The sequence below is a fragment of the Oncorhynchus mykiss genome, chromosome Y (genome assembly GCF_013265735.2).
Source record: "Oncorhynchus mykiss isolate Arlee chromosome Y, USDA_OmykA_1.1, whole genome shotgun sequence".
Lineage (NCBI taxonomy): Eukaryota > Metazoa > Chordata > Actinopteri > Salmoniformes > Salmonidae > Oncorhynchus > Oncorhynchus mykiss.
This window is the reverse complement of record NC_048593.1, coordinates 34064181-34079433: the sequence shown is the minus strand read 5'-3', so window position 1 is coordinate 34079433 and position 15253 is coordinate 34064181. Positions and strand designations below refer to the sequence as shown.

Below are 15253 nucleotides of genomic sequence, written 5' to 3'. Positions count from 1 at the left end.
GCATCAGTTGTTTTCTTTGTGAGAAACATGCAGACTGTGTTTTTTTATTGAGATGCAAACATGAGTCTCTGAGTAAGTTTGTCATCTGAACCATTATAGTAGTGTGTTCTTGTGAAGTTTGTTGTTTGTTCTTTGCGTGCATTTATCACTGTATCATCTGCATACATTTGAACTTCAGACCCTGTAAAGACAGAAGGAAGATCATTAATGTACGAGCGGAACAGTATTGACCTTTGGGGAATGAAAACATTGTGGATATGAGTGGAAAAAATGTTAGTTTTGATTTTGACGCTGATGAGACAGTGGCAACTTTTGAAAGATTTTAGATTTGTTAAAAAATCAGGATAGTTTTTACTAAATTTATATCAACAGGTTGAAATTATTAGATTGCTGATTAAAGGGGTTATGGGTTTGTTTATTTGCTTACTGTTTATTGTTTATTTTAGGTGTTGATTTGACTTAATTAAACATCGTATTATCTGATGTGTTTGAGTAGGATTCTTTCTTCCGGGACAGATGGAAGTTATCTAAAGTATGTACGTTTTTGTGTGTTTTTACATTAAGGTTTGCAAACACACACACACAAAACATTTGTTGTGACTATTTGTTGGTGTTTTTAAAATACTAGCTTTGATTTGTTTAAAAAAAAAATCCTTTCGGTTTGGTGAGTGGTTAATTTGTTTTAGTCCAAAGTGTCTTAAAGGGGCACGCACGCACATGAAATGAGTTTTTATTTTCTGAGTTTTAATTAAACACGTGAATTCTTTTGATAAAGGAATGTTCTGGGAATCTGGGATACAAAATGTAGGAAATGTTAGACTATTTTTGTAATTTGTCCAATAAAGTAAAAAACACTTATTTGAGAATTAATTTATAGACACTGAATTGATATGAGAGTCACAGGGCTATGGTGAAGCTCATTTAATTAATAGATGAAGTTTATGTATAACTCTGACTGGTGTGTGGTTTGTAACTCTCCTTATTTAGTAATACAGGAAATGTCCACGACAGCAGTGAATATGAAGATAAGTCATCCACACACACCAGGGTCAGAGCCTTCTATGAGATGGATATGAGCACTGCCTCTGCCAACCAGCTGTACATTGAAGGTCCCAGCTAGGTCGTTATTGAATTATGGTAACATTTGAGCATGGCATTTGGAAAGGAATTACTACATTTTTCTAGATTCGGATTTATTTCCATGTATTTGGGTACATCTTTCCATTCTAAATCAACTAATAATGGTCGATTAAATGACTTAATCATATTTATTATTTGTTTTTAACATTATGATAACATTGATGGCAGCACCACTGATGGTAGCACCACTGATGGTAACACCACTGATGGCAACACCACTGATGGCAACACCACTGATGGTAGCACCACTGATGGCAGCACCACTGATGGTAGCACCACTGATGGCAACACCACTGATGGTAACACCACTGATGACAGCACCACTGATGGTAACACCACTGATGGCAGCACCACTGATGACAGCACCACTGATGGTAACACCACTGATGGTAACACCACTGATGGCAGCACCACTGATGGCAACACCACTGATGGTAACACCACTGATGGTAACACCACTGATGGTAACACCACTGATGGTAACACCACTGATGGTAGCACCACTGATGACAGCACCACTGATGGCAGCACCACTGATGGCAGCACCACTGATGGCAGCACCACTGATGGTAACACCACTGATGGCAGCACCACTGATGGCAACACCACTGATGGTAACACCACTGATGGTAACACCACTGATGGTAACACCACTGATGGTAACACCACTGATGGTAGCACCACTGATGGCAACACCACTGATGGTAACACCACTGATGGTAGCACCACTGATGACAGCACCACTGATGGTAACACCACTGATGGCAGCACCACTGATGGCAACACCACTGATGGTAACACCACTGATGGTAACACCACTGATGGCAGCACCACTGATGGCAACACCACTGATGGCAGCACCACTGATGGTAGCACCACTGATGGCAGCACCACTGATGGCAGCACCACTGATGGCAACACCACTGATGGCAGCACCACTGATGGTAGCACCACTGATGGTAGCACCACTGATGGCAGCACCACTGATGGTAGCACCACTGATGGTAACACCACTGATGGCAGCACCACTGATGGCAGCACCACTGATGGCAGCACCACTGATGGCAACACCACTGATGGCAGCACCACTGATGGTAGCACCACTGATGGTAGCACCACTGATGGTAACACCACTGATGGCAGCACCACTGATGGTAACACCACTGATGGTAACACCACTGATGGCAGCACCACTGATGGTAACACCACTGATGGCAGCACCACTGATGGTAACACCACTGATGGTAACACCACTGATGGTAACACCACTGATGGCAGCACCACTGATGGTAACACCACTGATGGTAACACCACTGATGGTAGCACCACTGATGGTAGCACCACTGATGACAGCACCACTGATGGCAACACCACTGATGGTAACACCACTGATGGCAGCACCACTGATAGCAACACCACTGATGGCAACACCACTGATGGTAACACCACTGATGGCAGCACCACTGATGGCAACACCACTGATGGCAACACCACTGATGGTAGCACCACTGATGGTAGCACCACTGATGACAGCACCACTGATGGTAACACCACTGATGGTAGCACCACTGATGGCAGCACCACTGATGGTAACACCACTGATGGCAGCACCACTGATGGCAACACCACTGATGATAACACCACTGATGGTAACACCACTGATGGTAACACCACTGATGGTAACACCACTGATGACAACACCACTGATGGTAGCACCACTGATGGTAACACCACTGATGACAGCACCACTGATGGTAACACCACTGATGGTAACACCACTGATGACAGCACCACTGATGGTAACACCACTGATGGTAGCACCACTGATGATAACACCACTGATGACAACACCACTGATGATAACACCACTGATGATAACACCACTGATGACAGCACCACTGATGACAGCACCACTGATGACAGCACCACTGATGGTAACACCACTGATGGTAGCACCACTGATGATAACACCACTGATGGCAGCACCACTGATGGTAGCACCACTGATGGTAGCACCACTGATGATAACACCACTGATGGCAGCACCACTGATGGTAGCACCACTGATGGTAGCACCACTGATGATAACACCACTGATGGCAGCACCACTGATGGCAACACCACTGATGGCAGCACCACTGATGGTAACACCACTGATGGTAGCACCACTGATGGTAGCACCACTGATGGTAGCACCACTGATGGTAGCACCACTGATGGTAGCACCACTGATGGTAACACCACTGATGGTGGCACCACTGATGGTAGCACCACTGATGGTAGCACCACTGATGGTAGCACCACTGATGGTAGCACCACTGATGGTAACACCACTGATGGTGGCACCACTGATGGCAACACCACAAGATTGACGAAACGGATATGATTTAAATTGACTAACCCCAAGTGACATTCAGGATTAAGACACCAAATTATCAATGGAATCCTGAAATGTATGACATAGACCCAATTTACCACTGCAATTCAATAATGACCCAGCTGTTTCCCCTAGTTGTTTATTTTGTTTAGGGGCGTGGACACAAAGGGTAGAAAGAGATTGTATCATCTTCAAATAAGATCCTTGCTAGCTAGTGGCAGTAATGAAATCTCGCCTAACAGCGAGTTCAGAGCAGAGTTAGTAGTTGAGGAAAAGACTAGCAATGAGAACAGACAAAATGGCAAACTTAAAAGTAGCGATAATAAGGCTAGCTAGATCAAGAACCATACGATGTATCCATGAGCTGGTTAAAACGAGCCTACTGGTTCCTAGTGTAGGAAGACACCCGGTAGAGTAGGGGAGCTCCTGCTTCCTCCCGGTCCCTCCTGGGCCTTGATATGACACTAAACCCCAGGCCAGAGCTGACAGACAGACTCACCTGTTCCAGGCTCACACTCCTCCAGATCCTCGTCATCACTGGGACACTCAGCAGACGCCACCAAGATGTCATCCGAGTTCTGAGACTGAGGAGAAGAGGACACAACGTTGGTGCCTTTTACCAGGATCTTTAAAACCCTTAGTTGTCATTGTCAGACAAGAATAAAACAATAATACAAAGGTGTTCCAAAAAAGGTGTTCCAAAAAAGGTGTTCCAAAAAAGGTGTTCCAAATTTTTTTTAACTTGAAGTGAAACTTCATTATTTGAGAATTCTAAAACAGCTAGTCTGGAGTATTGCAGCCATTGCTGTTTCCACCAGATCCGTAGTATAATAAAAATCCATTATAGGCATGGATTCAATTTCACAGGGTTAGATCCATGATGCAATGACTGTGATAAAATGTATGCATTCAACAATATCCTGGACTACAGAAGCTATATAAATATCACATAGTTTGACCAGATTACATTAATGCATCACTTGGTCCTCACATGTCAAGGCACAGCCAACTCATGATAAATCATATCCACACAGGTTGGGAATGAGACACCGCTATTTGACAGCTCTCACATACAGTACATTATTCATTGGCCTGCCCGGAGCGCTTTTCAAAGAATGTAGTTACTACAAGCAACCACTAGGTGTAGCCAAACCCTAAAGCTGTCTGGCATTATGACCTTCAGAAAGATCAATGAAATTCAACCGGGGCTTGAGAAATCTAGTCTATGTAAATCTATGCTAATGATCTCGATTTACATAGACAGGGAAGTAAGCAGTTAGGCCATGATTGACATCAATGTTTCTCCTTCATTATCATATGGACAGGCCTATTACTAACTTATTCAGCTGGAGGAAGGAGCCTTTAGCCTGGCGCACCATATCAATGTATTTACAGACAGACACATGGAATGTGTCCGGAACTAGACATGCTTGCTGGGCCATAGCTATTACAGAGTACAATCATCCAGCAAATGTGCTTTTAAGACATTTGGGGCCATAGTTAGTGTTTTAAAGGGTTTCAACGCTGTGTTTTGTTCTCAATAAACCTTCAGTAACTGTGATGAGAACAAATTGGTTTGCCGTTTGAAACGGTAGGACGATTAAAGAGTTGTCTTGTTTGGCACTTGTGTCTTGCTCTCTAATCCACACAGCACCGTTGCGGCATTTTGAGTCTCTATCTAAAATATGCTGTTGTGCTGTTATTAGATCTGCCTGACTGCATTCATAAAGCAATTAGTACCTCCTCCCTGTGTTTGTATATGCAACGGCGGTAGTTTCATAAGACATGTTTATTGTTTATGGTGGCATTGGAGGTTTTATTAACTTGGTTTGTTTTGGAAATGTATGACATGATGACACCATAACTTAGGTTCAGCCCGGAGACAAATCACATTAAAAGGAAAACCACTGACAAATAAATACAGCATTGCATATTCCACCACTTTCGTCTAATGGTACAGAGGCAGTTGACCGTGTTGTTCTGTAACATGCCCATAGGAGTCCTGCTGTCTTAACCCTACGGAGGACAGGATGGAGGATACATTCTAACCACAACAGAGGGGAGAGGATTGCCAAGTGATTACACAGGTGTTTGTCTCTCCTATTCAGAGTGTTAGAGAAAAACATGATGAACAGTCATTTCCTACTTTTAATATATTTTAGACTTGTACTGTTTAATATTTTGATAACCTCTCTTTCCATGTGACTGATGTTGATTTAAATATTCAGATAGCTCATGAACGTAACTTATGTTTTCATGTGTTGAGAGGGCAAGCGTGGTAGTTAGCCTCATTCTGATGGGAGCCTAATAACAGTCTCTCTGTAAAACCTCTCCTGGTCTCCCTAGGGCTATTTACATTTGGCAAGACTGGATTAAAGCTACTTAAAGGTTCTACGTGGGGTTGAATTTAGGTTCATCAACATTCATGCAAATGACTACCGGATCGCTGGATATGGAAATAGGCAGTTTAGTCGTGATTGGCATAAATTGTTATTGAGCGTGACCTTCCTTCATCTCTTGATGAACAAAGTCGAAGGCTGAGCATATAAGGTTTATTCCAAGGAATGGGGGAACAGAGGATGGTGGTCTCTTGACAATTTACACTGAACGTGGTAAATTGTCAATCTATGTGGATCTATGTGCCCAGGGGCGGACTAATAATAGTCAGTGTAGAAAAATATTGTAGCTTTATCTGCTAAAATCCCTGTAAATCTAGCTTTTTGGGGATTTAAAAAAGAAAGAAAGAGAGCATCACATCTCCGAGGGAGTTGACTTCCACAGGGTCTGCTAGTTGTGTAACTGCTGTGCACTGTTACCACGATATTTAAAGGCACAATACAAACAGACAAATGGAAGTGAATGCATTTCCCCATCAGAGAGAGTAACCCATATTTCACCTTGGAATGAGAGTTTAACAAACCAGCAATTGGAAAAACACATTCAATAGAGAGCTGACTTATGTTCAAAAACATGTCTAGGTCCAATGCTTCGTCTGTGTTCCCTTATTGAAAATCTCTTGGTTTTAATGAGTAATTACTGCCTCTTATTGGCAGAGGCAAGCAGCATGGTTATGTGGAAAATGTGCAAGGGAATTGAGAGACATGGAGATTGTTCCTGTGAAAGTGTTCTTGGAGGGTCATTTTTGTACTGCTCTCTGATTTGTCTGCCTGTTGAGCTTTTATGTAGATGGAGCGTCTGTCTCATGCAGCCAACCTCCTGGGAAAGGACACACAGTTTGTCTGTTTATCTGTCTGGTGGAGTATCTTCACAGAACTCTCCCATCTAAATGGTTACTTATGCTGTCGACCTAATGTTTATCCCTCAAACTAGCTCCACCCACAGTCCTGTCAGAATCACCTCTAGCATTAGGAGAATACCGTACAGTTCCAATGTTAAAGCCAGGATTACTGAATGGGGGACTGTTAACATACTGATAAAATGGCTAGTCTGAGTCATTAGCCATCATTACATCACCTCTTGCACCATTGGTCACTAATGTTCAACATGGCCCTAGTACCCTGCCCTGCTCACAAGCTCCCACTCGGCCCTCCCTCTGACCTGGGAGATGCTCTCCCTCATGCTGGGGGAGCGTTGCCTGCGGGTGGTGGTGGTGGCCATGGTGGTGGTGGTCTCCATGATGGTGGTGGACATGTCGGAGACAGCCAGTGGGGTGGTGGAGGTGGTCTCAGTGGTCAGCACTGACAGTGAGTCTCCCACCAGCCTCAGGTTCCCCTCAGCATGGACACTGGGGTCACTCTCTGCCGCCAGCTTAAGCACCTGCAGGCCGTTATAGTAGAGACCAGAGATCTGGCCCTGGAACGGCCGGCCCTTATCCTGACCCCCGATCTTTATCGCTGCTTGGCTGTTGAAGATGGTCAGCTGTCGTCCTATAGTGTGGTAAAGGAAGAGGAGAAAGAGAGATAGAGAAAGAAGAGATAGAAGTGGAGAGAGAGAGAGACAGACACAAACAGGCATACATCCAATTACATTTAAGCAATAAGGCCCGAGGGGGTGTAGTATATGGCCAATATACCACAGCTAAGGGCTGTTCTTATGCACGACGCAACGCGGTGTGCCTGGATACAGCCCTTAGTCATGGTATATTGGCCATATACTGTACCACAAACCCCCGAGGTGCCTTATTGCTACTATAAACTGGTTACCAATGTGATTAGAGCAGTAAAAATAATAGTTTTGTCATACCAGTGGTATATGGTCTGATATACCACGGCTGTCAGCCAATCAGCATTCAGGGTGTGAACCACCCAGTTTATAATATGAGTTATACCGTGCTAAAGATTCAGAAGGGCCTTAGTAAAATGTTGTGATAGGCATGTTAACACCTTGTCTGGAATGTTAAATTCAATCAAAGTGGTCTGGTTTGTATTTTGCATATTTCTAATCAGTCGTCTTATTGGCACAGAGCTAAGGGCCCAATATGCTCTGAGGGTAAGCTGTGGTTAGTTTGAATGTTAAATTGGTACATCAACTGGTTAGTGTTTAAAAACAGAGTTCGTGACTTGGCTTGATCCTGGTCATAGGGTCAACAAAGGGTATTTTCAAATGGGTTAAGTCTTTGCAAGAGGGGAAGGTGGCACAATAGTGGGTATACTTTGAATTTAATTGAGCTATCAGTGTGTTCACAGAGAGTAATGGAGAGAAAGGAGAGTCATGGGAAAGTGTAAGCACATAACTTCCCTTCATAAAACACAGGAAGTCGTTTCTTTGAATTGATGGACAACTAGGGACTGGGCATTTCCCCTTCATCCTCTCGGTCAGAGGCTGGTGGACCAATCAGTGATGTTTCTCTGGAGCAGCACTGACAATAAGCACTGCTACTGTTAAATCATCACTCAGTGAGATCAGCATGTTGAGAGAGGGTCATGTAATGTGTGTCCTTATCAGGAGAATGCTGATTAACTACGTAGCTATGCAGTGTTGCACTGACAGTAATTTACCTGTCTGTCAGGGTCTCAGCCCCTTTGTCCCTGAACATGTCTGTGATATGGTTGCCAAGATGCAGGGAAATCATCTGGAGGTATAGTAGGGAGTGTATAGTGGTGTTTAATGGGGTCACATTAGCGTGGGGCTTTTAGCATTGCCAATTAACCGCAGCGTGGACTATACATGAACCATCCAGTTTAGAGAATTTAGAGAGACCAGGATGTTAATTTAAATGGAAGGTTTACTGTGAGATACTGTAATACCTTGTTGTAAGAACCACCAGCATTAGATGAAATGTTCCTTTACCAGCTAATTATTCCAGCTGTCTAGCAGGTTAGTTATCATTATCAGCAATGATGTTCGCATCACAAGAATGATAAACAGATAATAACAATGTAATAAAATCAGCAGCATCTAATTAAACACAGTAATTAGGAGGGACTTTGTTGGAGGGTTAGTCAGGGGTTATGTTTATTTAGTTAAATAGTTTTAAAATCTCTGAAGAGGTGCAGCATTCCCAGGGGATGGCAAAGGATACCTGGTAGATGTACTGTCTGTCTCCCATGATACTAGATGGCATTAGGTAAGTTATTCTAAATGGCTATCGGTTATATGGCTGAGATGGCTGTTTCCCATCATAGTCACAACCATCCACAGTCAATTTGAGTCCAGTCCCAAACGAACCCAACATGCTGGCATCTGTATCTCTATACTGTACATACAGTAGGTAACAGCATTTCATCCTTTGCTTGCCACCTTTGTCTCTTAGCACTGCACCTCTTACAGGGATTAGACAGAGGGATTTAAACTGGATTTAGAAACTGTTTAATGGATGAATTCATTTTTTGTTTACCTTTGTCGAGTAGCCACTCGTCAACTACCCGACCAAGTCGGTATGGGATTCTTTGTCTAGCAATAGCCAGGCGCTCATTATCAAAGTTCCCTTCAAAGAATTTGGAGAGACAGATTAGAGGTTAAAGTCTGGAAGTTGAAAGATCACAAGGTTAGAGACAGGGCATCATTGCTAACACGTTTAGCAAGTTATCAATTTTAACCCAGATTCAGGTTAAAAAAAACTTGTGCTTTACTTAGTGGTATTTATTAAAAGGGACAGCAACAAAGGGCAGACTAGTTAGAATGGTGTTTAGTTTTATTTATAAACTTCTGAGCTGGTTCATTTAGTGGGGATTGGTGTATTTACGAACGTTTTAACCAAGCATCAGGGTTTAAATGCAAACAAAATGGAAGAACAGATATAGCTGTACTTGGGAGAAATCAGCAAGGGAGAAACAACGCATGCAACATCAATTCACAATTTCACCTTTAGAACCATGAACACAGTTTAAGTAAATTGCAGGAAGATATTTTCTGGTTGTTATCATCTCAATGGAAGGGCATTACTATGGTGATTATTACTGTTAGGGGAAGTAGCCTAGCAGGGTTCCTTACTCTTGAAGAAAGTGATTCATGATAGCATAAAAATGTGATACACAGACATTACAATCAACTGCTAGTTACTCAGAAAAAATAAATATATACAGTACCAGTCAAAAGTTGACACACCTACTCATTCAAGGGTTTTTCTATATTTCAACTATTTTCTATGTTGTAGAATAATAGTGAAGACATCAAAACTATGAAATAACACATTATGGAATGATGTAGTAACCAAAAAAGTGTTAAACAAATCAAAATATATTTTATATTCTTCAAAGTAGCCACCCCTTGCCTTGATGACAGCTTTGCACACTCTTGGCATTCTCTCAACCAGCTTCATGAGGAATGCTTTTCCAACAGTCTTGAAGGAGTTCCCACATATGCTGAGCACTTGTTGGCTGATTTTCCTTCACTCTGCGGTCCAATTCATCCCAAACTCAATTGTGTTGAGGTCGGGTGATTGTGGAGGCCAAGTCATCTGATTCCATCAATCTTCTTCTTGGTCAAAAATACCTTACACAACAATCTGAGGTGCAATCTGAGGTGCAGTTAACTCTAATGAACTAATCCTATGCAACAGAGGTAACTCTGGGTCTTCCTTTCCTGTGGCGGTCCTCATGAGAGCCAGTTTCATCATAGCGCTTGATGGTTGTTGAGAATGCACTTGTCCTGGTAATCTGTCTGGCTTTGCGACCTTGTGAATGTTAACCTGTTTAAAGGTCTTACTCACATCAGCTACGGAGAGCGTGAACACACAGCAGTCTGGAACAGCTGGTGCTCTCATGCATGGTTCAATCCTACGAAACAGTCATGTAGCTTATCACCTGCTTCATCTGACCACTTCCATATTGAGCGTGCCACTGGTACTACCTGTTTGAGTTTTTTTTTTGTAAGCAGGAATCAGGAGGATAGAGTTACACTTACAGGTATATTTTCCAAATGGAGGGCGAGGAAGAGCTTTGTATGCGTCTCTGTGTGTAGAGCAAAGGTGATCTAGAGTTTTTATTTACCTCTAGTTGTATAGGTGATATGCTGGTAGAAATGAGGTAAAACAGATATCAGTTTTCCTGCATTAATGTCTCCGGCCACTAGGAGCTCCATCTCTGTGTGAGCATTTTCTTTTTTGCATACGGCCCTTTACAGCTCGTTGAGAGCGGTCTTTGTGCTAGCATCGGTTTCTGGTGGTAAATAGACAGCTACAAAATATATATATGAAAATTATCTTGGTAAATAGTATGGTTACAGCTTATCGTTAGGTATTCTAACTCAGGCGAGCAGAATCTTGAGACTTCCTTAATATTTGAGATTGCTCACCAGTTGTGAGCCAACCCCTCCCTTGAGCTTCCCCGATGCCACCATTCTGTCCTGCTGATGTATAGAAAAAACAGCTAGATTTATATTTACCATGTCCTTGTTCAGCCATGACTCAGGGAACCATAGGATATTACAGTTCTTCAGATCACTTTGATAGGATAGTCGCGAACGGAGCTCATCCAGTTTTTCTCCAGTGACTGCATGTTCGCCAATATAACTATTTATCCAATCTCCGACGTAGTCTTGTTAGGTATCCCGCAATGCTGAATAGAGTACAACAGTATGAGTCATAATACCCATTGCAAGATGGCGCCGACAAAGATGGTTGCCTTGCTTCGAGTCCTTAGGAAACTATGCAGTATTTTTTTTAAATGTATTATTTCTTACATTGTTACCCCAGGAAATATTAAGTCTTATTGCATACAGCCGGGAGGAACTATTGAATATAAGAGCGACGTCAACTTGACAACATTACGATCAGGAATACAACTTTCCCGAAGCAGATCCATTGTTCATACCACCATGCAGGACATTGGATCTAATCCCAGAGGCCAACCCAAAACAACATTGCCGCAAAAGAGGTAGACGGAGCGGCCTCCTGGTCAGTCTTCAAAGGAGTGCACACCGCCCACCACTTCCGAGTATTCTACTCGCCAATGTCCAGTCTCTAGACAACAAGGTGGATAAAATAATGTCAAGGGTTGCCTTCCAGAGAGACATCAGAGATTGTAACATTCTCTGTTTCACGGAAACATGGCTCTCTCGGGATATGTTGTTGGAGTCGGTATGCCACTGGGTTTCTTCATGCATCGCGCTGACAGAAATAAACACCTCTCTGGGAAGAAGAAGGGCGGGGGTGTATGCTTCATGATTAACGACTCATGGTATAACCATAACAACATACAGGAACTCAAGTCCTTCTGCTCACCCGACCTAGAATTCCTTACAATCAAATGCCGACTATATCATCTCCTAAGACAATTCTCGTCAGTTATCGTCACAGCTGTGTATATACCCCCTCAAGCAGATACCACAACTGCCCTCAAGGAACTTCACTGGACTCTATGTAAACTGGAAACCATATATCCTGAGGCTGCATTTATTGTAGCTGGGGATTTTAACAAAGCAAATTTGAGAACAAGGCTAAGCTAAATTCTATCAGCATATTGATTGCAGCACTCACGTGGGCAATACACTTGATCACTGCTACTCTAACTTCCGCGATGCATACAAAGTCCTCCCCCGCCCTCCCTTCGGCAAATCCGACCACGACGCCATCTTACTCCTACCATCTTATAGACAGAAACTTAAACAGGATGTACCAGTGACAAGAACCATTCAACGCTGGTCTGACAAATCGGAATCCACGCTTTAAGTTTGTTTTGATTACACGGACTGGGATATGTTTCGGTCAGCCTCAGAGAACACCATTGATCTATACGCTGACTTGTTGAGTGAGTTTATAAGGAAGTGCAATGGAGATGTTGTACCCACTTTGACTATTAAAACCTACCTTAACCTGTCTCCAAAGTGGAGTCGCAATTCAATGGCCCTGACACGAGACGTATGTGTTTGTGACAAATAAAATTGGATTTGATAATCTTGCTCTGATTTGTCATCCTGAGGGTCCCAGAGATAAAATGTAGCATAGTCTTTTTTGGTAAAATCCATTTTTATATTCAAATGTAGGATCTGGGTTCTACAGTTTGAACCTCTGCTGTCTTTAGATGAACACAAAAGTGTCAACTAGAGAATAAATGCAGGAGTTTGCAGGGATTTGTAGTTTTGCATGATGTCTAATTTGAAGCTACTAAGCATTTCCGAATCTGAGAGTAAATAGAGCCGAAGATATTGAAAAAAGTCACCTTGTCTGAGAGAAATATACATGGTTATCAAAACCACAGGCCTTATTTTAAGTGTTTCTAAAATACCCTATTGGAAAAATAAATGGTGGGAAAACTAGTTGTGTCACGCCCTGATCTGTTTCACCTGTCCTCGTGCTTGTCTCCACCCCTTCCAGGTGTCGCCCGTCTTCTCCACTTCTCCTCTGGGTATTTATACCTGTGTTTTCTGTCTGTCTGTGCCAGTTCGTCTCGTTTGTCAAGCTTACCAGCGGTTGTCCTGTCAGCGCCTGTCTTTTCCCAGCCTTTTTCTCGTCTTCCTGGTTTTTGACCCTTGTCTGTCTGACCCTGTACCCGCCCGCCTGACCTCACTGCCTGTCCCTGACCCTGCCTGCCATCCTGTACCTTAGCTCCACCTCTGGAATACTGAACTCTGCCTGGGCCTGCCTGCCGTCCTGTACCTTTGCTCCTACTCTGGATTACTGAACTCTGCCTGACCCTGATGCCTGCCGTCCTGTACCTTAGCTCCTACTCTGGATTACTGAACTCTGCCTGACCCTGATGCCTGCTGTCCTGTACCTTAGCTCCTACTCTGGATTACTGAACTCTGCCTGACCCTGAGCCTGCCTGCCGTCCTGTACCTTAGCTCCTACTCTGGATTATCGACCCCTGCCTACCTTGACCTGTCATTTACCTGCCCCTGTTGTTACAATTTTAACAATGTTCCCTGTTTGACCGCTAGGTTTTTTTTGGTTGTTATATCACCTCCACTGTGGGGCTCTATAGCGTCCTCTCCTCTTTCTTTGAGTGTTGGTGATTTTGGCCTGGTCTGTGATAATCAATATGTCTTTCGCCTCTGACTCATGGAAGTAGAAGTTTAGTGATAGCTGTTCTGATGTCCAGAAGCTCTTTATGGTCGTAGGAAACCATGGTGGAAACATTATGTACAAGAAAAGTTCAGATCAGCGCAAAAAAAATACACAAAATAGCACAATTATCCAGGAGCTAATAAAACGGCTGTTATTCACTCCAGCCTCATTTCATCATTGGATTACACATCTTGTATCAGACTAAAAATGAAATAACCTTCCAAAAGAAGGACCACAATGGCATCTCAGATTTCTCTCTCATCTATCTCCACTGCTCTACTCCTTCCACATACACAGCAATATTATATTTGGGTCAATCACTGACTGGGTTAGTGACCCAGAGGTGGCATACCAAAGTGGATGAGGTAGCCATCATAAAATAAAAACCTTGGGTAAAACTAGCCTTGAGCCGCCCTCCACTTGATAAAAACCTTGGCTGTACTGTAACTAAACCTCTGCTGTAACTCTGTAAGGTACAGTTAATTTTACCCTGGTCTTCTACACTTAACAGATATAAAGACATGCCTGTATCAAAAATCAAAACACACATACAACTCCTACCATAAAGATAAAGTACAAAGAAATGCTTGGGCCAAATGTGGGCATCCAACTGATTGAGTAACTACACAACACATGTTATAGTCTGATTATGTACTGAATATTCAGACAATGTGTTCTGAGGAACTACATGAATGGAGTGGAGAAGACGAGGGTTCTCGTTCATTGAGAAAAGGTGAAAGTATAATCTATATCTAAATAGGTAGAGAAGAGGGGAAGTAGAATCTATATCTAAGTAGTTAGAGAAGAGGGGAAAGTAGAATCTATATCTAAGTAGGTAGAGAAGTTTTCAAAGTAGACGAGAGTTCTCGTTCATTGAGAAAAGGTGAAAGCAGAATCTATATAAAAGTAGTTAGAGAAGAGGTGAAAGTAGAATATATATCTAAGTGGGTAGAGAAGAGGGGAAGTAGAATCTATATCTAAGTAGTTAGAGAAGAGGTGAAAGTAGAATCTATATCTAAGTAGTTAGAGAAGAGGTGAAAGTAGAATCTACATCTAAGTAGTTAGAGAAAAGGGGAATTTCCATCATGAACTAACAATCAAGAAAATAAAATGACACATTTGAGATAATCCTTTATTGTTCGCTTGGTCAATTTGATTTGGAAAGAAACAGATTATTAGAAATTAGTTACATGTTCTGGCTCATAACAATGAATCATAAGGATGCAATGTGGAAATTGTTTTGGAGCTGATTTGTTAGCTAAAGCATGGAGAAGCAGAATGTGAGGGCTTAGGGACGGGGAACAGACGACAGAATGTGAGGTTCTTGGGGA

General features: G+C 42.6%; 1 protein-coding gene across 3 annotated transcripts in view; it reads right to left on the bottom strand.

Moving 5' to 3' along the window:
• The window catches only part of LOC110510124 (neurexin-2), a 243230-nt gene that overhangs the window by 9631 nt on the left and 218346 nt on the right, over positions 1-15253 (bottom strand). For 2 of the 3 annotated variants that reach the window (XM_036967309.1, XM_021591470.2), the window contains 3 exons: positions 9315-9404; positions 7076-7404; positions 4017-4101 (listed from right to left, as the gene is read on the bottom strand). In XM_036967309.1, coding sequence (XP_036823204.1) covers positions 4017-4101; positions 7076-7404; positions 9315-9404 — 504 coding nt within the window. The remainder of the gene's footprint in view (positions 1-4016; positions 4102-7075; positions 7405-9314; positions 9405-15253) is intronic. The other variant, XM_036967308.1, reaches the window with a different exon arrangement.